Genomic DNA, 22,463 nt, shown 5'->3' with positions numbered 1-22,463 from the left:
CTCAAGGTTGAAGTGCAATCCCATATGAAAAAATCTGGTTAATTGCCAAAGCAATTCTCTCTATCTAGATCACACTGAAAAAAGGCATTCTGAAGGACACTGCCTAAACAATAACCTGACCATGAAATGAACCTTTTCCATTTGCCTACAGGTCACAAAGTAAAGCCTTGAAACAAGATTTCTCACTTCAGCTGGAAAGTTACACTCCAGAGAAATCTGCCCTGGCTCTCAGGGACAAATGACTGTGTGATGTCTCAGATATTGCTGTACTGAAGGTGTTCCCTCCTTTTGCTCTTTTTTTCCTCCTTCAGATATGTCATCTCCAAAGCAGATTTTTAGTACTGAAGGAGGATCAGCATTCAGCTAAAAAATGAGACCATGACCCAGAGATTCTCTGTTGAGGAGGGGGGAAAAAAACTGCTGGTGAGAGTCCCACATTCGCTGTTGTAGCTACAAAACCCACTCTTACATATGATATGTACTTCAATATATTCTAAAATCCATAGTGCCTCTGATCAGCAGTTGTACTGCCAGAAGGCATGACAGGGTGTGCTCTTTTTGCAACAGAAGCATCTGTTTTTTTGTTGATGTCCCAGCTATTCTGTGATGTTTCTGATACTCAGGAATGTGATGCCTGCAGAGGGTTTGGCATATCCTGGTACCACTGCTGGATTTAGAATCCACCCAAGGGACTTTTCTCCTTGAATCAGAAATCCATCAGTATTTACTGCAAACACAAAGAGCTGGTAACTGCCACCCAAACATCTCACAGGGAACCTCCAGTTTACCTTCTTTAAAAGAAACTAATGAACCATTTGAACAAATGTCAATGTATTTGGGGGTTTTTTAAATGCATGTGTTTTAACTTCTCAGCCATTCCTCTGCTGTTCTGCTCAATGTTCTCACCAACATGAGCTACAAACCCATACTGTCAGTAGGCCCTCATGAGCCTTTGACATGTTATTGTAGACAGCAACTCTCAAGTTTGAAAATAAACTTAATTTATGTGGTACATATGTAGAAAGTATCACACCATCTTGCTTCGTGACTGTGTTTTGCCTTTTGAAGGATACAGTAACAAAACCTGTTGCTTTACATTACAGCCTTATGAGCTGATAACTTCAATTTTTGCCCTATCATGTTTCCAGCATTTCTCTGAAGAACTCCATTGCAAATTCAAATGTTCTTTATATATTCAAATGTTCTTTAATGCCTCTTTAGTACCATCTTGTATTGATCCCTCCCCAAGTGCTTACATCTAAAATAATGAGGAAAATAGCTCATGATACACGTGGAAAGATTTCCCTGTGCAAACAGATGAAAGCAAGAAAATTGCTGTAATGATTTCATTACTAGGAAAAGACCCAAGAATCCACAGTGAAAAACTTCTAAAATGACAACTTGACTTTATCCAGAGTCTGCAAATTTTGAACACATGTATCAGAAAAGTATAGTTGAGAAAAAAATCAGCAGGTATTCACAGGAGAAATTACAACTTTCTTAATGTAATTAATTGTTAGGTTTTTTCAGAATAAATTCCTCAGATTATTGAGAAACTTCTTTGAATATCCTGCTGCTCATTAAAAAGTGAGGAACCGAAAAATCAATTCAATATTCTCTGAAATGAGAAAAAAGTAACAACCCAGATCACAATTTCTGCAGTGTCCCAAAATTTCGGGAGCCTGAGAAAGAAACTACAGACTCCAAGTGTAACATAGCAAAAAATAATCTGTTTTACCCAAACAGTTTGGAAGTTGAAACCACACCTACAACATCTATACAGGGAAAAGCCTTTGTTTCAGAAACTACAAGAGTTTTTTCTAAAAGAAACACAGTGAAATTTGAAGTTTATTCTGAATAATTAGAATAATCACAAAACCATCAAATAGTTTGGGTTGGAAGGGACCTTGAAAGGTCACCTAATCCAGCCCTCTGTGATGAGCAGGGACATCTTCAACTCCACTGGGTTTCTCAGATTTCAGTACTTCACCTTTCAAACCTCAACTGCCCTTTAATTTTAAGTTTATGAAAAATAGGAGGAAAGTTCAATTTGCCACTGACTTGTATTAAAAATTTAAATGAGATTAATCATCATCAATAATTTACCACCTAATCAGCTCAGGCTTACTACAGACTTGGGGCATCTCCATCACCATCAATACTCACAGGGTCCTGGCAGCTCAGAACCTCCAGGATGCTGTTGAGTAGTTCAACACAGTGCTTCTTCTCTTGGACCTGGAGCTGCTGATCATCCTTCTGTTCCAGTAATTCCTTCAGCTCTTTTGTAATCACAGGGAGCAGAATGTCCCTGCATTCTGAAAGAAAGCAAATTCCCTTAAGAACAAATGTAAATCAAACATTACTTGCAAGCAAACCCTCCTCCAAACAGGGAAACTCAGTGTGCTTTAACAACTACAGTCCCTTCCAGTTGTGGATTTTCCAGTTGTGTCTCAGGAATACTCCTAAATTTGAGTAATATTTTCCTAAGTCAACAGTATGTCTCATATATCAAACCCACAACTTCCTGATAAAGATACTTTGTTTCAGTTAAATTCTGAAGGCTGTTCAGCTTATCTCGAACACTCGGGGGCAAATTATTCACTTATACCCAAAGCACCTGCAAATAAGCTCTGCTTAAGTAGTGACAGGATTTTAATGTAAGAAAAATACTAATTATTCTTTCTGAAAACAAGTCACAAACAGCAACAGAGCTGTTGTGTGTCCATCATTTTTAAACACACCTTCTAAAGGCACATAAAAGAATGCAGACAGGGAAAAGACTCTCATGAAAGGCCCACCAGGCCTATGAGAGCAAAAGCTGTGCATACATTCATTCTTATTTAAATTTAAGGAAGTTGACAAATATTAAGTTACATTCCAATCTCACATATACATTAACTTTTAAAGATAGAGACACTTACAGGAATGACTTTAATGAAGGCAATGTCTGTCTAGGAATAAAAATACAGCAGATTTCTGTTCTAATTTCATTGATACATGTCACTGAGTGATTTAAGTATTAACTTGTTTGTACAGTGCTATATAATTACAGAGAGTACAGCACAACAGTGTGAATAATGCTGAGTAGATGCTTCAAAGACTTGTTATATTTATGAAAAAATAACCTGTGTATAAAACAGAGCTAAATATGGCTTCAAAGGCTCCACCTCAGAATAATATTTGTTTAGAACTCCAGAAGCATTCCCATCACAGTCATGGAGCTGAAGGTCTTATGGATTTCTCCTCAACCAATTCCTCAGTGCTAAAAATTCTTGTCTGTCTGTCTCAGGGAAAATAATTACATCACCAATTGGATACTATTTTGTATCAATACCACACGTCACGGTTTCTGAAAAAATAATAGGACAAAACCAGAAAGCCTCTTAATTACTGCAAATCTTTTTTTAAAGAATGATTTAGAGCACCTCTACCTGGACATACAGTGATAGTTGATAAGTGCAGCATGAGAGGTGGTGAAACTGTATCCAGTGTGATTTAAAACAAGCCAGGGGCTCAGAATCCCCCCAGAATAAGGGTGCTGGTACAGGAAGAGAAGAGGGTAAGAAAGAAAGAATGGAAAGTAGATTATAAATGTCTGAATTTTGCAGATGAAGCAACAGAAGCTGTCCTTGCAGATTATTCTTATTTCAAGTAACAGCTCCAAGCCACAGGAACCAGGAGCTTTTAATCACAGCTAAGGAGCAGCATCATTCCTCGCCTCAGAAATTATCTGTACTCTTGGTAATGATTTCCACAGCATTATTCCAAGCTACAAGAGAAATCTGATGCAATGACTAAATTACAAACTCACTTGTAAAGCAGCAGCTAAAGAACACATATCAACACAAGACCTGCTTGAAGAGCAGCATAAAAATGAATTTCACACAGCTTACATTTCCTTTATGTGACTATTCCTGCACACAGACACTTCCTGCACTTTATGCAGCCCACAGATACCCCTCTGATTCTTTCTTGATTTGCTCATGTGAACCACTTCTAACAACTAATTGTAAATGCAATAATTGCAGTGCTATTAGCTCGTTGAGCGAAAACTAAACCAAAGAAACATCAGTAACAATGTTAAAAGTTAGATACAATACCTTAAAAACTTGCTGAAATGTGATAGCACTTCTTTTAATAAAGGGTTTGCATATTCAGTCAACAAATAAGTACAAGTTGTGCATTAGATAATTACCTCCCTGCTTTTGAAAAAGCGAGAAACAAACTTTAATTCTATTTTCACTGCAGTCTGTGGAAATTGTCATTCACAGTCAAGGGTTGTTCAGGGGGGGAAACAGTTCCTAGTATGATCACTTCAGGATTCATTCATCAAGATTCTGGCCACTCCAAAAACATTTAAGATACAGTAAGATATACTGTGGATATAACATGTGCTAAGCAAATTCCATTTCATGGTTGTTATGACAAAGACCACAAGTGTCTTAGTCTGTTACTGAAAGATGGCCCACATTTAACACATTTTAAAGTTGGATGGAAAAAAAAAAGATGGACTCACAATCCAAACAAGCAGTTCAGGCTGGATGTAAAGAAAAACCTCTTTCTTACAAGGACATTCAGGCTGCAGAACTAACAGGTTGCACAATCTCTATATTTGAGAGGTTTTCAAGACCCAACTGGAGCAACCTGGTCTGACCAGGTTGAACAAGCAGAACATAGTAACCAGCTACTCATAGCAAGTACCATGACACAGCTGGAAATTTAAAGGAGACTGTGAGATTTTGAATCTCTGGATAATGAATAGTGACTGTCAGAATGCTGGGAACAAAGATACCTCTCTATATATATGCCTGTATATGTAAATCAGAATATTTTTAGGGCTTGTCATTTTTCTATCCATAGGATCCAACATCAAGGTTTGCTGTATCAGAAGAGATGATATCAAACTCATTACTCTAAAGACAGATAGGATAAACCTGCTTCTTATCATCTTAATCTATAGCACTTGCACAGCATCACTAGAGAGGCATAAAAACTGTTTCACATGTATTAAACCTGTATGAAAAAACATGATTTCTCTTCTCTGACACCCCCATCTCTGTGTTCCTTTCCAGATTCCCTGACTGTGTGCAAGATATGCTGAAGGAATGATTTATCACATCCTAAACCCCCATCTTTCCTGTAGCACTGTGGATTCAGTGCACTAACCAAACAAACCTGTCTGCAGTTACACCTATGTCTACATATGGCAACAGTTTATGTCACAAATTCTCTGCTCTAAACCTGCTGTGAATAAACTACACTTTTTGTAAGGCTGCAAAACTATTACTCCAACAATCTGCAGCAGACACAGTAACAGCTACACATAAATCCAACGTGAAGAATCCAACACACTCAACCTTTAACTAACCTGCAGTGATATGTGGGAATACAGATTCCAAACCAAGAGCATGTCAGAAAATCAGCTGGTAACTCTTTTCCCATGGCTACCATTCTTAAAAAACAGTGCCCTTGAACACATTTCCACTTCAAAAAAACATCAGTAGGGTGTGCTGTGCTAACAGCAAAGTTCAAAGTCACATCAAATTATGTGACATCTCAGCCACTCTTCACCTCTCACAAAGAGGATGGAATGTTATATGCACTTAACCAGTTTCACATCTGCCAGGATAAACATACTCACTGCTCTCACTCCTCCAAAATAATATCCAGCTCAATTTTCAAGCTGTTAAGATGTCCCTTTGAACTCCCTGACAGCTAGCAAATATAAAAATTCCCTTTGGATAGCTTTTAAAGTTACAGGAAGCAATTGGATAATAAAACCCTCTACTTAACGAGCTTTATTTCAAAGGCAAAGGAAGAGAGTAGACTGAGCAAAGTCACTGATCAAGAGAAATCCTGTATTTTAGCTACAGTCCATTTTAAACTTATACTCATGGAAAATACAAAATGAGGTTTTCAAGGTAGGTATTCTGGGTATATTAATCACTAAATTCCACCTGACTTCACATGCCAGTGATACTCATTTGAGCAATAATCAGGAAGCAGAGAAGAGATCATGAGTTACAAGTTGTGCTGGACACACCTTAAAGAGGAGTGGGAGAAAACTTCACTGAACTTAAAACTGCTCCATACCAGGGCTCAGAGGCCACTTAAAACTTGCTACCAAAATACAAAATACCAAATGCTTGCTGTTGTCTATAACTTATTAACCCCCTCCCAAACACACATCTTGGTGAAAGAATTAAGTCCTTGATATAATTTATCTTCTGCATAAAGCCATTCCACACTTCTTAAACATGAGGAAAGCTGGGCTTCTTGCACAGACCAAATTTTCCCACTGTGCTGAGGGAAAGGGAAGAGCTGAGGCAGAAGGTACAATTGATTTCCTCCAGTTTTAAGAGCTAATTGCTCTGCAAGCTTCAGTACTCCCAGTTGTACGTGGCAATACAAATTAAAATTTGATCCATATTGGATACATACAGAATCTATTAAAAGGACTTAACATATGCAGCTGGTCAATTATTTACAGTGCTTTTTCAAATGTGAACAGTGTTGAAGTATCAAGCTACATGGAAATTCAGAGGTTGTTTAACTAGCCTTAGCTTGTTAACCTGCCATTGATATTAATATGATAAAGATCAACATATTTTAATAATCAAATTTTGCTTTTTTTAATGTTAAATTGTTTGGTTAAAAACAAGGTTATATGACTGTATCTTGTGACTGGTTGCTAGATGAACTCAGCTTGTTAGTTAACACAGGAGAATTACTTAATTTTGTAACATACTTCTAGGACACCTCATAAATAGAACACAAAAATTAACTAGGTTTTATAAGATCCCTACCAGTTAAAGTCATCCCATGTGAGGATGCAATAATTCCAAGAGGTTCTGAAGAACATATAGAATCAAAGCAACTGAAAAAGACCAGTATTTATAGCAGTGTCTATATTATGTATATATATATATTTATAGCAGTATTTATAGTATGAATATATACATATACACACCAGTATTAAGCTCTGGTCTCAGCCTGAGCCTGCAGGTGGACTAGAGCAAACATAAACCTGTAGTCATGCCTTTGCACCTTTGAAACTTCAGCTAAAACTATCTCAATAGCACATTATCCAAAATATGAAAGCCTTCTATCATACTGGGACAAAAAAATGTTTATTGAATCAGTACATAAATTCCAGATTATGATACTAAGGTGTCATTGCACGAGTTAAGCAAGCAGAACGAGCAAAGTGCTTATTTGGCCATCAGCAATACACTGAGTTAGAAAAAGAGAAACACAGGAAAAGCACGGAAGTCAAAGTAAAATTTTATGTTGCAGTATTTGATGATCTGGACTCCTCACTGAAATGCACCCTCAGCAAGTCTGCAGGCAACACTAAATTGGGCAGGAATGCTGACCTGCCTGAGGGCAGGAAGGCTCTGCAGAGGGCACTGGACAGGCTGGATTGATGGGCTGAGGCCAACTGGAAGAGGCTCATTAAGGTGAAGCACCAGGTCCTGAGCTCCAGGCTTGGGGCAAGGTGTTTGGAAAACTGCCAGGCACAAAAAGACCTTGGGAGTGCTGGTGACAGCAGCTGGACATGGGCCAGGTGGGCAAGGAGGCAAATGGCCCCTGGCTGGGGTCAGGAACTGTGTGGCAGCAGGAGCAGGGCAGTGACTGTCCCCCCGTGTTGGCACTGCTGAGGCACCTCCAGTGCTGCTGGGACCAGTTCTGGGCCCCTCACTAGAAAAGGGACACTGAGGGGCTGGAGTGTGGCCAGAGAAGGGAACGGAGCTGGGAAAGGGGCTGGAGCACAAGTGTGATGGGGAGCAGCTGAGGGGGCTCAGCCTGGACAAAAGGAGGCTCAGAGGGGACCTTCTCACCCACTTCAGCTCCCTGCCAGGCTGTAGAGAGGGGGGTGTTGCTCCCTTCTCTCCAGTAGCAATCAATAAGACAAGCAGAAGCTGTCTCAGGGGTTTTCAGGCACTGGAACAGGCTGCCCAGGGCAGTGGTGGAATCACCATTCCCAGAGGCATTTAAAAGATGTGGATGTGGCACTGAGTGGTAGAATTTGCACTGTTAAGTTTACAGCTGGACTCAATCTTAAGGGTCTTTTCCAACCTCAACAATTCAATAAGTCTATGATTAAGCAATTCTCATCTCCACAGCTCCTGCCACGCCCCAGGAAAGCTCAAGCCAGACGAGGGAGAGACATGGAGGGGGTCAGATGCATATTTAAGTATTAGCTGCTTCCTTTACTGCTTGATAAATGATGGGAGAACATTGCCAACAACATTTGTTCTTCCTTAATGTTCAAAAGCATGAAAAAAACCCAACTGTTCTGACTGGCTTTTTTATTTCTAGATGCTCCAAACTTTATTTGAGCACCTAAAACATCAACATACAGTTTGAGCACCTTGCATTTCCTTCAAGGTCTGTCATAAGAGATAGTATTATACATATTTATCAACTCCAAATTCCAACACACTTCTGGGATAAATTCCCTGGCAGCACCTTCCTCAATAAGGACAGGTAGATTCATTCTCTAAGATTTAGCATTTATATGGTTTTTTTATTTTGGGTTTGTTTGGGGTTTTTTAACCCCTCTATTCACCTGATTCTCCTTCAGGAGATATCTAATGATTTCTTATGTACCAGGTAAGTAAGAATCACACTACTCTTAAGTCATTAATGCAATAATGTCATTAAAAAGACATTTGGGTCTCCTTCAGCAAAAACCACAGACGGGCTTCATTCCTGACTGCTCCGTGTGTGCAGCCAAAATGGTAATAAAGATTTAACACCACTTTTGTCTCCCTCAGGAAACACTGCTCTTGATTCCCTGGCTTGCCTGTAGTCATATCCATCTGTTAGGATGGCTTCATGCCCACTTAAAAACTGGCATGCCAGTTTAATAAGGACATAGGTGTCATCTGAGCATAGATTTAGAACAAAGCCTTAGAATAAAGCCAGTGAACAACATTCTTTCAATGAGGAGAGACTTCTGATGGTAGTCAGTGCTCAATTAAAGCACTGAGCTTCTTCACAAAGGACATCTGTTCACAACTGCAGTGATCTTTCTATCACAAACCTTCCCTCTTCATTACTTGCCATTTATCTGTTTGCTGGGAGCCCAAAATTGATGAATTTAAAATATTTTTAATGCGTTGCTAAATCTAAATTCCAATTTCACAGTTTAGATCAGAGCCTCAGAAAGGGAAGGTACCCCAGGTCACCTGCAGAGTCTGACAGCACTGTCAGATGCAAATCCTTTTGGCCTCCTGGAAGTTACTTTTAACATACAGGAAGGAGAAGCACAGACCCCTTGCTGGCTGTTCATGGTTCAGCAGCTGAGGCAGGACACAGGTCCAGCATGAACACTCACAGCACCTCCCTGCAACCAGGCACAGCCTTGGGAGCACCTTGAGGCTGCCAGGTGGGTTGATCTCCAAGTTTCTCTACTCCTCGTGGGAGCTGAGTGCTGCCAGGGATTCCAAGGCAGCCAGAACTTCCAACACTGCCACTGCTGGAGCCAGAAGAGCCTTTTCAGCATTCAGTGCCTTTTGCAGCTTGCAGTCCTTGCAGCTGCCAGCCTGGAACACAGGCTTGTCAGCACATCCTCCCTGCCACACTCAGATCTTTAAGGTCCTTTCCAAGCCAGGCTATTCCACGTTTCTATGAATATTGATGAATTCCAACTTGCAAGCTTCCACATTTCGGTTAATTCACACACAATATGTGTCCTATCAACTGCTGTAATATGTCTTTGTTCTCTCTTTTCTACTGGAAGTATTTGTAAGCTGAGTTTTACATGTACTTTTAGAAGTTTGTTGTTAAAACTAGTTCACCTGCTTTGATTTTGATTTCCCTCCATACCACAAGATTTCTCAAAAATGTGACTAAAAAATTGCCCTAATGGGTCAAGTTTAACAAAAAGTTACCAGTAGCAATAAGAGCATGTCACTTCCTCCTCCATAAATAAAAGTAATGGCTTTAATCTACATATGTTCATCACAAATGTATGCAGATAAATACCCAGAGATGTGCTTATGCCAACCCTATCCATATCAAAATATTGCAGGACTAAAACTGGCAAAAAATGAATACAGGATTTGAAGTGATGGTTTAAAGGTAATGTACCCTTGGGAAAAAAAAGCCAACAAATAAAAAAGCTAAATACAAAAATCAAGACTGAATCCAGAGGAAAAAAAATGTGTTTTTATAGAGAACTATTTTAAAGGAATTTAAAAGAATTTATGAACAGTGGGTTATTTCAATTTTTTCCCGGGAGCTAAAAACAGGGGAGTCATTAACAACATGCATTAAAATCTCCTATGTTCAAACACGACAGTGTTGAGAAGTTGTGTTCAAAACAGTGGAGAAAGAAAAATCACAGAAAAAAAACATGACACAAAAAAACCTTTGGCTTAAGGACTTATAGTAATAAACTCTAAGATTATAATAGTTAAAATCAATATCTATAATTCAATTCTGTCCAGAATAATTAAACTGAAAGATGTTTAATCAGAAATTAGGGCTCCTTAGATTTCTTTTTTTTTTTTTTAAACTTTTTTCTTAACAGTCCTGAAGGTCAGAACAACACACTAGGTCAGCAACATGTGATAAATAAATAATTGTGATTCATGAAAGAAATGGATGATTACATCAAAATAAAACAAACGGATTGTAAAACTTAATTACACCCCCATAAAGAAATAAAACAGACCCTTACAAGGTCAAGAGGCCTAGAACCTCCTTGCTATCCTAAGAATAAAATATAGTAGAACTTTAAATCTTTAGGTGCCTGTTCAGCCAAGAATTCATGAATTATGACCGGTTGTGGAGATAACCCTTTTAGATTTAGCTGTAACAAAACCCATGTATTAAATACTTATAAAAAACCTGTAGAATGTATGTGATATAATTAATATGCATGAAGTAGCTAAGATAAATACTAAATGTACCCTGTAGTAGGCATGCAGATTTGGGAAGCTGGTCCCCATTTCTGTGACCCAGCTGGCTTTTTCCATATAATAAACTATTATTCAAAAACTTATAAAAACTCGAGACTTTGTTTATCACAAACACAAACTCCCAATAATTTTTAGGTAGTGAAATTAAAGTATTTCACAGGTAACACTCAGTAATGTACATGACTGCAGGGGAATCAGTCTCATTATGGTGTGTGCAAGCACCCATCTTGTTTAAACAACAGTACAGAGATGAAAATAAAACCCTGTAGTCTCAGCATTTCTTGTGGCATGTGGCAGTTTAACCCCTGGTGCTGACATATGTCTGCTGCTGCTGTTCTCCCAGAGCCAGCAAGTGGTTGGCATATGCTGGACATGCCATGGCTGTGCCACAGCCACACCGAGACAGGACCTGCATCTTCAGCCAAGACATGGGAACTCCATTCCCAGCCCTGCCCGTGACCATCTGTGTGACCTACTTCATGTTCTCTCAGTGCTCAGCTACAGCACAAACCCCTCAGCAGGAGGGGACCACCAGGGAACTCAAAGCCAAAAGCAGCAGTGTCAATAATACACGTATTTATCGTGTGTCAGAGCATTTTATATTCATTTCACAGCCATAAAAACCAATTCTCCAAAGGCTAACTCGTTTACAAATTTCAGCATAATGTCAGTGAATATTCAGTGGCCAGCTCAGAATAAGCATTTACCTCCAAATGCTATGAAATCAGCAACACCAAGTACAATAAAAACTCCATGTGATTTGTAAATAGCTATGTCTTAATTTGTTCCTCTCTCAAAAACAGAGAGAGGTGAGGGAATCTTGGCAATAGGCTTCGTAAAAACAAACAAACAAACCCAACAGCAGTGATGCCTCAAAGTATTTTCCATAGAAATTAAGCAATTCTAACAAACTTTTTCAGAAGAGGGGGAGAATAATCCATTAGATCCCACTATACAAAGGGAAAGACTCATGACAGGAGGTAGTTTCTTACATAATAAATGAGATTCTCAGATCCCATTAGGGGTGCTTGTACAGGACAAGAAAACTGTTTCTTGCCCTCTGGGATTTTAAAATAAAAAAATATCGAGTGATTTAAAAGGAAAGTGTCAAAAATTAAGATTTCTTGCCCTCTGATCAAAAAGGATGTGATAGTCTTGAGACAAAAGAGCACAAAAATCTCTTCATGTGCTCACACATCCTGTTAGAATGTTCCTAAATGTTACGGGGAAAACACCCAAGCAGCAAAACATCCATCATCCTCCACTCAAACACCTGAACTACCAGAACCTCTCTGAACTGTGGTACAGGAACAGAGCAGGAACAAGAAATCAATGCCTCAACAAAAAGCCTGGCAATGTAATTTAAAGGCTTCTCAGAGTGCTGTGGGGCCTTTGGAGATCAATCACAGCAGCAGGACCCTGGAGCCCATCTGAGGAAATCACTCCATGCCATGAGCCTGCAGTGAAAACCCAGGAATGCCTGGGAATGCACACCAATAAATTCAGTTTGCCCTCAAGGTTTTCAGCTTCAGGTTCGTGTGTAACTTATTTAATAAAGACAAATTTCACTGGCTTTTTTTTTTTTTAATTATTTTTTTTAAAAGACCTTTGCATGTTTTCACGAGTCTGTGAATGTCAATGGGTCAAAGAACAGAAATGCCAGTGTGTGGAATCCAATGGAATTATAAAGACAATACCACTGGGAATGGATGTGAATTAATTGAAGTGGAACTGTAATGAACTACATTGAAAGACACTAAATACTAAAATCTGGAGGAAAAATGGATAATCTGAAACAGGCACAAATTAATAGACTTGACTGTAATTAGCAATGGAGTTAAATATATTCCATATTCATGGCAGAAAAAAATACTACCTGTTCCAGATAAATGTGAACTTTAGCTAATGATACTGTTGGCAATCTCACCTTAATTATCACTCTGGATCCTGTTCTGTGATAGACTACATGTGCTTTCACTCCTGTAAATCACCTTCCAGCTCATTGAGTGCAGTAATGAATCAGGTCCCATCTACACCCTACACACAGTTGGTTCTTTACTCAATTAATTTTAAAATCAACTGTATTAAATGCAGAGCAAAAAAAAAAGCATCTTTGGAATTTTCTATTTTAAACCACAGCAACATAAAAAAAAAAAAAAGATTTGTTTGCTGTTTACTGTGCACAGTATTACAATAGCACAAGACAGGGACATTTTCATACCACTGTAATATTAAAGATACTTAATAGAGTCTTTTCACGTTCTTCAGTGCCTGCACTTCAAAATGTTGTGGATTTTTCCTTTCAGGGAATTACAACCCAAGGGCTGAAAACAAAACACGAATGCAGATAATCAAACAATATTAGTTAGACAAAACCCACCCTGCAATTATTACAAGGATGGTTTTCTGCCATTGGCAATGTAGGTGCAGGTTGGCTGAAAGGAAAGGCACAAAACTCCTTACCAAAAAGAGAAACTCCATTATTAAATGGCCCAGCAGATACTTGGGTAACACCACGAAGGCAACAGTAACATTTTCAGCTGTGTCAGAGGTACCACAATTTCATGGGATGGTCTCAGAAAAAGGAAAATATATTTGCAAGAATCTCTTTTACCCTGTCTTGGTTACACTGAGGATGGTGAAAAAGGAAATTGTCAGCTTCAAGCACTTTAAACTCTAAATAACAGCAATTCTAAACCCTAAGATGCCAAAAAGGAGCTGTTTTATTCTGTCACTTCATCAAAATACTGAAGGATGAAATCTTTACCTGAATATTTTCTAGTTAGCAAGAATACTCTCTGGTTAGCAGTACCATGACATCAGCCGTGATATTGTTAAAACAATATGTCACAACAAAGCTAAATCAAACTGGGCAAGTCTTAGCTTTATTTTAAAATGACTTGGACTTGATTTCTCTGTTTTGGACAACTGCTTCAGAGGACTTCTCTTGTTTTAAACTAATACATTGGGGAAAAAAAAAAATCCATTTCCCCAGGCTCCTCCAAAAAGAACATCTAAGTACTATTATATAATTATATACCAAGTATTAAATTTAAAGACATTTTAGGGTAGATCTTGTATATAGAATCATCACGAGCATATGAACAAGCTGTTGATCTCTCCATATTATCAAATGGATACACTTTAACTGTCCATTATTAGTGCTAGTTTGGATCAGTGACTACTCAGATATCCAGGATACAGAGGGAAGCAGCTGGGCTGGCACATGGGTTGGGTAGGAAATGCTGCCTTCATGCTCTCAGCTGCTTGGGTTTGCTGTCAACTGTCTGATGTGAGCAAAAAATAGCATAGAGGTTTTGGACAATACAATTTTTTAATCTACAAATTCGAAACTTAAATGAACCCACTAACTACCTGTCTGGGGAAAATTAAAATGTATTAATTATCTGGTCAGCAGTATGCAAAACCCACCATTTATTGGTTTTATAAAAGGTCCTCAGAATTCAAAACTCATCTTAGCAAAATTTCTTATTCATTATTCCCTAAAAAAATGCAGAAACAAAACCCATGTACCCTTTTTAGAATTCACAATGTATTCTGAGGCAGGCATTTTCCACGAGACAGCAGCTATATATTTCAAGACATCAGACAAGCTGCATTTACAAGCAGCCAGCAATCTATTATTATTATTTATCTGCAGGCAGTAAAAGCTTTACAGAGTAGTTTGCAGTAACAGACCACAGCTAAAGGAAAGGCTTGTTAAACACATGAAACAAGCACCACACCAGGCAGACTATAATGGAAGCTTTTTGGGAATCCAAACCCCCACTCTTTCAGCTTCTGGACCATACAGGGATAGGGAAAAAAGGAGGAAGATACAAGTGAACAGAACTGTGGAGCACACAAGTTCTTGCAAGCTCAACTATTTTCCTTTTGAATCTTCATTAGGGCTTTATTCCTCATTATACAAGCATGGGATCTGCTGTCCTGGCCAACCCTCCTGATCCATGAACCAGCAACAATTGCACTCCAGTGAGACAAGTTTCTTACAAGAAAAATTACTGAACCAAAAAAAAAAAAAGAAAAGGTTTATAGCTTACACTTAATTTCTCAGTATTACCAACAGTCAGGGTGACTGACTGAATTCTGTCAGCTCAAGAGTTCAAGAGAGTGCATTATTTTAACCCAAGAGTTTTTCAGTTTTGTGAGAGAATATTTCTCCTTCTGGTCTAAAAGCTACCACAAGCACCAGAGATAAAATTATGACTGGCACTTCTGATCTTAGAAGCAGCAGCAGTAAAAGCAACTGGTAATGCAGTGATATATCAGAATCTGCTTGTAAAACTGAAATATAGCCAACTACCAGAGAAAACTGTGAATATAGAATTAGGAGTGTTTGCAAATTAATTAGTTGGATCTGCTTTTAATAGCCTGGATCAATGTCTGGAGATAGCTCAGCTGTAGCTACTTAAGTTTCACCAATTGAAGCAACTGTGAATCTTACATATAGTTTAAAAAATCACAGCTGATGACCATGAAACTAATAACATAAACACAGCTCAAAATAATAACAATTGAATCTAAATAATTAAACCAATTACATTATTTTCTCGATATTTGTATTCCAAGAAATCTATACTGGCCTCAAAACACAGCAGATACAGCTAATTGTAGTTAAAGTTTAAAATACAGATTTCAGTCTCAGTAGAGTGCAACACAGGTCTAAAAATCAAGTGCAGTTTTTATCTGTCCTGGCCAGTTAGAACTGCATCACTCTCCTGGCAGCACAATGAGATGAGCAAAGCAATCCCCTCTCAATCTACTAGTAGTCAGGACTATTTGCTACCCACTGTTGTACAGTCAAGTTCCTGGAATGTTGTCTGTGAATTGTCAGAGACTGAAACTCTGACAGAACAGACACCAACATTCATCTCTGACAGAACAGACACCAACATTCATCTGATTTTTCTGTGCCTTTCAGGTTCTGGAGGTTTCTGCACAGCCAGGAGATGCTGAGGGAGAAACAAGTCAGCTGGTCCATGAGAGAGGAGACAGAACACTTGACACTGGAGATGGAGTCAACCATGGAAAACCTGGCTTCTCTACAGAATTCCTTCAGCAAAAATTCCCTTTCTGTGATAATACGAAGGAAAACTAAGCACAAGGCTGATAAAGACGTTTCAGTACCATTAACACCCCTGAGAGTGGAGAAAGACACTAAGTTCTGATAAAGGTTAAGAAATATCATAATCCCTGTGACTGGAAGTGCTGCATTGCAGCTGAATATACCCCAGCACAAGGAGATTTTTTGTCCTCTTCCCAGGCCTTATATAACAGCTGCCTTCACACAGTCTCACTTCATTTCCCTGTTTCATTATAGAAATTCAAATGGGTTCAAAGGATGTACAGCTCACCCACCTAAGCACCACATCACAGGAAAACCACACTCAGAGCTCCTGTGAGCCCCACCTGCCCCTTGCTCCAGGCTGGCAACCACACTGTGCACAACAGCCATCCCGTGGGAAGGGAGGGATCCCCTCCAGAGCTCACACTCCTGCCATTCCCACTCCCTCTGCATTCATTTCACTCCATTTCAAAAGGTGAACTGCACAAAACACAAGCCACCCCATCATTTTCACACCTATTTGTTTGAAGCCTCGAAGGTATTTTATATTTACCTCGTTTTTTAAAGAGGTTGCTGCGGACTATTTCCTTCATGGACTGCACCTTCTGCTTCTGGAGCTTCACCGGTGGAATGCAAGTGTAAAATTCATACAGGAGCTGGCTGCATGCACAGGAAAAGTGCCACAAACATCATACAGAGGAATTCAAATTCACCATGTGTAAACAAAGACAGAGAGACAGAGCAAAGAGCCTTGTGTTTCTAAACATTTATCACTTTTTAATACTTATGTTTACTTGTATATCACAAATATTGACAAGGGACCAATATCCGGTTACAAAGAAAACTTTCAAGAGAAACAAGACCAGGATGAAATAGATTTTGGCCATGATTACAGATGTTTACTACTTTCCCTTTACTTTATTACTTTCCATTTTTTTGCGTGGTGGAGGTAATTTATCTTGATCTGACAAATAAAGATCTTTTTTCAAACTGCTAAAGTCAGATTTGTTTTTTGGGAATAGAGTTTGTTGTAGGGAGTAGGGGGGAGAAGAGAAAAATAAAAAATAGATTTTTCCATTTGCTTGTTTTATTCACCAAGTTTTGTGTAAATATTGGGGCACCATAATGAATTCTGGCATTATTTATGTCAGGTGACAATTCACTGTTAAAAATGTGTGCCCAGTTGTACCACTCTCTTGACTAGTGACATAATTGATCTTTGCTGACATAAATTGACCAATGAGGATTCACTGCTGACATCTGGGAAGGGTTCAAAAGCTGCTCACCTCAGCAACTTGGCATCAAAGACCATTTCCACATCATGGAGAACCGAGGGGATGTACTTCAAGGCAGCGACCTGGAGGGATGGATGGATGTACAGATCATGGCAGTAGATGTTTACATGCACATCAACAGTACAGAGCACACAAATACACAAAAAGCAAACTCATAAATTTGGACTTCTTTCCTCAGACTGAAATTTTACATCACATTTGAACATGATTTTCGTCCCAGAGTCAACACAAGGGCCCTTATGCTGAGGACATGCAGAGGAACTTAAATACAAGATACTAAGTAGATTATACTCTCTTTGCAGAGCAGTGGAAGGGTTAAGATTGTCTTTGTAAATAATATTCTCTTTGCAGGCCACTAAAAAAGTGTCATTATGATGCATATATGTAAAGCAAGCACTGACCAAGCAGCTCTTTGATCATACTTTTTATCAGTTCCACCCCAGAATGTGCCATGCAGGAGGCAGAAGTCAGGAACAGTCACCTACCCACCCCAAATCTACACTTCCTAGAAGAGATGAAAAGGGGTGTCCTGTCTCTGACAAACCATCCACAGCCAAGCTTTGGGATGGTTTATCTATTCCTATCAATTTTGGAGGTATATTTCGACAGTGCAGCGGGATAGTCAAACCTCACCCTGGCAGGAGTAAGAGACACTTTACTCTTCTTGCCTGGACAAGAATACTTCAGCCGGCAACTTTCAGGCTCCAAATCTTTATGGTTAATATTCATAAAGCCCAACTTGCAGTACTTGCAGGAATTCAGGGTGTAAATTCCTACTAACGTTTCACTGAAAACTAAGGTCCAGTGATGTGACCTTATTTTCTTTTATTATCAATCTGATAGAAGCCTATCCAGGTTCAATACTTCTCTGTAGCTCTACACAGCAAACTTCTTGTTAAAAAGTTAGTCTCTTTACTCGGGGAAGGGAGGTTAGAATGAAGACAATGAGAACACAGCTTCCTTTGGCTCTCATTTAGACCTTTCAGGCACCACAAAGATATCATTTTATTTATATGAGCTTCTATGCAATAACCAATTAAAAAAAATGAACTTTTAAGGACTTGATTCAAGAAGAAAGAATTTAGTCTGCAGCAAGGGTGTACACAGGATTTCAAAGTGGCTCAACGCTGCCTTAAGATACCTTCAGATAAAGTCATTCCTCTTCAGATCTCAAACACAAACCCGGAAAGGTCAAAGGAGCATTTAAAAGCCGTTGCCACTTCAACAAAGAGATTGTATCTTCTGCTGATCTTTGCCATTATTAGTTCCTTGAAGCAGATTGGGGGGGGAAACGTTTGGGTGTTTTGTTTGGGTTTTTTTTTTTGGTTGGTTGTGTTTGTTTTTCAACAAGACTGTGAAACCCCGGGGCTGTTTAAAACACACCCCTGCGTTGGGCTAGAAACTTATCCTAGCTCCACTTCTTATTTCAGCAACGTGCTGTTCCTCACTCTTCAAGACACAAATGCTTTATGAAGACACTGTACAGCAGCAGCATCTGAATTTCATTTTACAGCAATTCACAGTTACCGTGAAAGATATTTGATAAGGGACAGGGCCACCAGTGGCCACAGAATGCTCCAAGCAGTACTCCAGACACTTGGTCTGTTGTGCTCTGCCTTTTTCATATTCCCTGTTCTCCACTTGTTTGAGGATGGAAACTGGAAGGACACAGCTCTCACTCTTCTGCAGACCCACAGCACCAGCTGAAGTACAATAACAAGTATATCCCTGCACTATTTCAGACTCCCAAGTTTCATTTGCAATAATTGCTTCAAATGATGCACTGTGGACACAAGTGAGCACTGCCCTTAATGAAGTCATAAAACCCTCCTAGTCAGCAGTACAAGATGTTCTGTATTCTTCAGACCTTAAGAGATTAGCTTTTTTGAGCGGGATACAGATAAACCCACAGCACTGCAGAAAATTATTTCTTACATATACAATGTACTGTTAAATTTATTTTAACCTTTACTCCTGCCCAAGCTTATTTTTAGCTGCCCTCTTTTGCAGCGTTACATTATACATATTCATGAAATTCGAATACCCCTGAGATGAAAAGTGCATTCAAAGAAATCATTGCTGCTCTGTTTTTAATCTAATTTTACTTGCTATCAAGGCAACTTTAACAAGTTACTGTGCCAGCCCCATTGTACACAACAAACAAAGCATCACTGTCAGTACCTTTCCAGCTTTATTCTCTCATAAAAGCTGTACAGAGAAGCAGAGATTAAAGTTCTTAGAATCTGCTGCAGCAACATGGGTGGGTCAAAACTGTGTGGGAAGAACGAGAGGGAGAAAGGCAGCATCTTCATATTACATGATCTTCATTCTTTTCAATGCCACACACAATTTCTTCTCCCTGCGTTACAATAACCTTGAGAACATGTCACGGAATGTTTCTGAGAGCACACAGAGCGTTGGGAGTTGTGCTTTCTAAAATCAGTGCCTGGGAGCAGGCTGGGGAGAGCTGACATTTGCAACAGACTGGACCATCTGGAGGTCAAATGTGGTGTGGCAGTCGGGGAACAGAACAGTTGGAAAAGAAGCCGGGGCTTGATTTGTAAATTAAGGTTGAGAGCACAGGCTGGTCACTGAAAGGGCACACGCACAGACTGCAAGCCAGGAGTCAGCAGTGAAACCTTCTAAAAACACTTAATCTGAAATTTAAAAATCGTGCATCCAGTTTTATTCCCCAGAAATATGAGGTGATTTGCACAGGCACAAAATACATGTGCTGGAAATGTTGGGTTTTGCCCTCTGAGTGCTGTGGGAAGGGAAATGAGGTACTGACAAGCCCCTCCTCCCTCTCACCCCCAGGTCCTCTCTTCACCAAACTGTTTGCAGGATCTGGAAATTTATTTTCAGATTTCCAGATTTCAAGGAGTCCATCCCTCAGAAGTACAGACTTTATGAAAATATATCCCTAAAAACTACAGAAATCCATCAGCAATGGCTACAGAGAAGCAACATAAACGCAGCAGAGCTGTAACATCATCCCTGCCAAAATAAATTAAAGGAAGGTTAAAGTCCAGTATCTATGAATTGCTACTGCCAGAAAGGCAGTGTAAGTTTGGAAATGATTATTTTAAATAATTGCAAGAAAAATCTGGAAAAAAACTCTTAAAAGGAGGACTCCTTACCCCTCACATGCACACTGATACTTGTACTGGTGAATTTATAATACTCCTGATCTCTTTTAGACTAACATGGATTTCCAGTTTACCAAGAATAAATGAACAATTCAGCCTTCAGCTATTCCAAGTTCACATTAACAGTACTGAGAAACAGAACTAGAGATTTACCCTTCTCAAAGCTTGGGCACTACAATAAGTCAGAGCCTTTATTCACTTCAGCCAGTTTTAGAACAAGGGACTGAAAAATTAGATTTTTAACTTTTTGTAACCTTATACAGCATTTAACAGATTAGGAAGTAAGATATCGCTCAGTAGATAAAGTTAAATTGAAACAATAAAGTGCTCCTGGCACTGACTAGGCTGTTCCATATAAGATGTAATTTTATAAACAATCTTCTCCTGAGTGAATTAATATTCAACACAAGTCTGAGTACGATTCTATCAGTAAAAGCGACTGGGAAATTACTACTGAATAAAATACTGTGTTCCACGATTAAAAAAAAAATAATTTGCAGAGACCAAGACATTTCAGGTTTCAAAATAATTCTTTAAATCTTCTACAATTAAACCTTAAAAGTTTTTTGACAAACACGGATTAAATAAGAGTTAAAAATTCACATTCCAAGGTTCTGCAAACTAGTTCATGCTAAGTTTCAACATCCTGAGAAACCCAATTACTTTAGCTTTCTTCAGGGCTCCTAAAACGTTCTTCTCTGATTATCTTCAGACCATAATCTACTTGAACACATTCAGTTGGTCCTACCCATCTGTGTTCCACTTTAATTCATATCAATGATAATTTCAAGTGTGACAGATTTCAGGCTGTTCTGATATGCTGATTATTCCTCTATTTTTCCAGCAGACTCTTTGAACCTTCCTCTCTGGGTACGTGGAGTGTGACACCTCTGCAGCCCCGTGTGTCTGTGGTACCACTGAATAACTGCCTGTCCCTCACTCTGCTGAGTTAAATCTGCACTGCTCCAGCATCTATCACTGTCACCTCGAATTCCCCAAGGGAAATCACTGTTGCATTTAGGCACAGAGGCGGATTTATGAATTTCTTTCTACTCTCTTCTCTTCCACCTCACCAGAAATTATCTCCATTTTTCTGCCAGAGCAGGAGTCTGGAGTATCATCATGGAATTCTCCTCCAAACAGGCCCAGGAACACACACTGTCTGTTGTGAGACCTGTGGCTAACACGCCCAGTGAAGTGAACAGAACCCTTATTTTATATTTGTTCCCCCAATAAACTTATTTTCAGCAGCCAGCACTAAACTACAGTGGGACACTTCTCATTCTATGCCTCTCCTGTACAGATTTTATAACATTAATGCAGCAGGTTTTATTTACTGTGTGCAAAGCAATCTCTTTGCAGGCTTCTTCCAGAGACACAGCTGTATGAGTCAGCAGGAGTGGGAACAACAGCAGAGTTAGGATATAATCAGTATAAACAGTATTTCACACCTGCCATAAAATGTTCCTGCTAAAAAGAAAACTATGGTACATGATACAGATTTAGATACCTAAAAACCCAGTAGTGCTTCATGGTTATGAATAAATAGCACCCATTTTTCACAACTGCCAGCACTCATTAGGAAAAGAATATCTTAATTTTCAATCTGGTGTTAAGCAGAGCACAGCTGTTCAATAGCCAGTCTACCTTTGAGCCACACATACATGCTCTTTAAATCAGCACAGATTTCTTTTCTTTAGTCCTTCTAAGAGATGTTCGGTTGACTTTTCAAGGCTCTGTTGTTTCTTACAGGCATCAGCAAAGATATAGCTCTGCTAAACAGGTGTAATATTCAGAATAGCATTAAATAGACAAATATGGAAATGAAGGTTACCATAATCAGGATTCCTTAGTGCCATCCTGCCACTGGCATTACAATAGCACCTGTTCCAAAACACACCTACCAGCCATTCCAGAAGCAGCATCCACACTTGCAGACTGTTTCCTACAATAATTTCTTGTCACTCAGTAAGAAACTCCCCTGCTCATTAGAGGAAACAGA

The 22,463-nt window shown here is 39.1% G+C and overlaps 1 protein-coding gene across 1 annotated transcript in view; it reads right to left on the bottom strand.

Annotated features, from left to right (window-relative positions):
• The window catches only part of DOCK2 (dedicator of cytokinesis 2), a 175,459-nt gene that overhangs the window by 113,701 nt on the left and 39,295 nt on the right, over nucleotides 1–22,463 (bottom strand). The window contains exons 24-26 of the mRNA XM_029960275.1: nucleotides 17,304–17,374; nucleotides 16,571–16,677; nucleotides 2,167–2,315 (exon numbers count right to left, since the gene is read on the bottom strand). Of these exons, the coding sequence (XP_029816135.1) occupies nucleotides 2,167–2,315; nucleotides 16,571–16,677; nucleotides 17,304–17,374 (327 nt within the window). The remainder of the gene's footprint in view (nucleotides 1–2,166; nucleotides 2,316–16,570; nucleotides 16,678–17,303; nucleotides 17,375–22,463) is intronic.

The sequence above is a fragment of the Manacus vitellinus genome, unplaced genomic scaffold, assembly GCF_001715985.3.
Source record: "Manacus vitellinus isolate BGI_N305 unplaced genomic scaffold, ASM171598v3 scaffold_25_pilon, whole genome shotgun sequence".
Classification (NCBI taxonomy): domain Eukaryota; kingdom Metazoa; phylum Chordata; class Aves; order Passeriformes; family Pipridae; genus Manacus; species Manacus vitellinus.
Note: the sequence above shows the minus strand (reverse complement) of the source record. Positions and strands in the feature narration are given on the sequence as shown.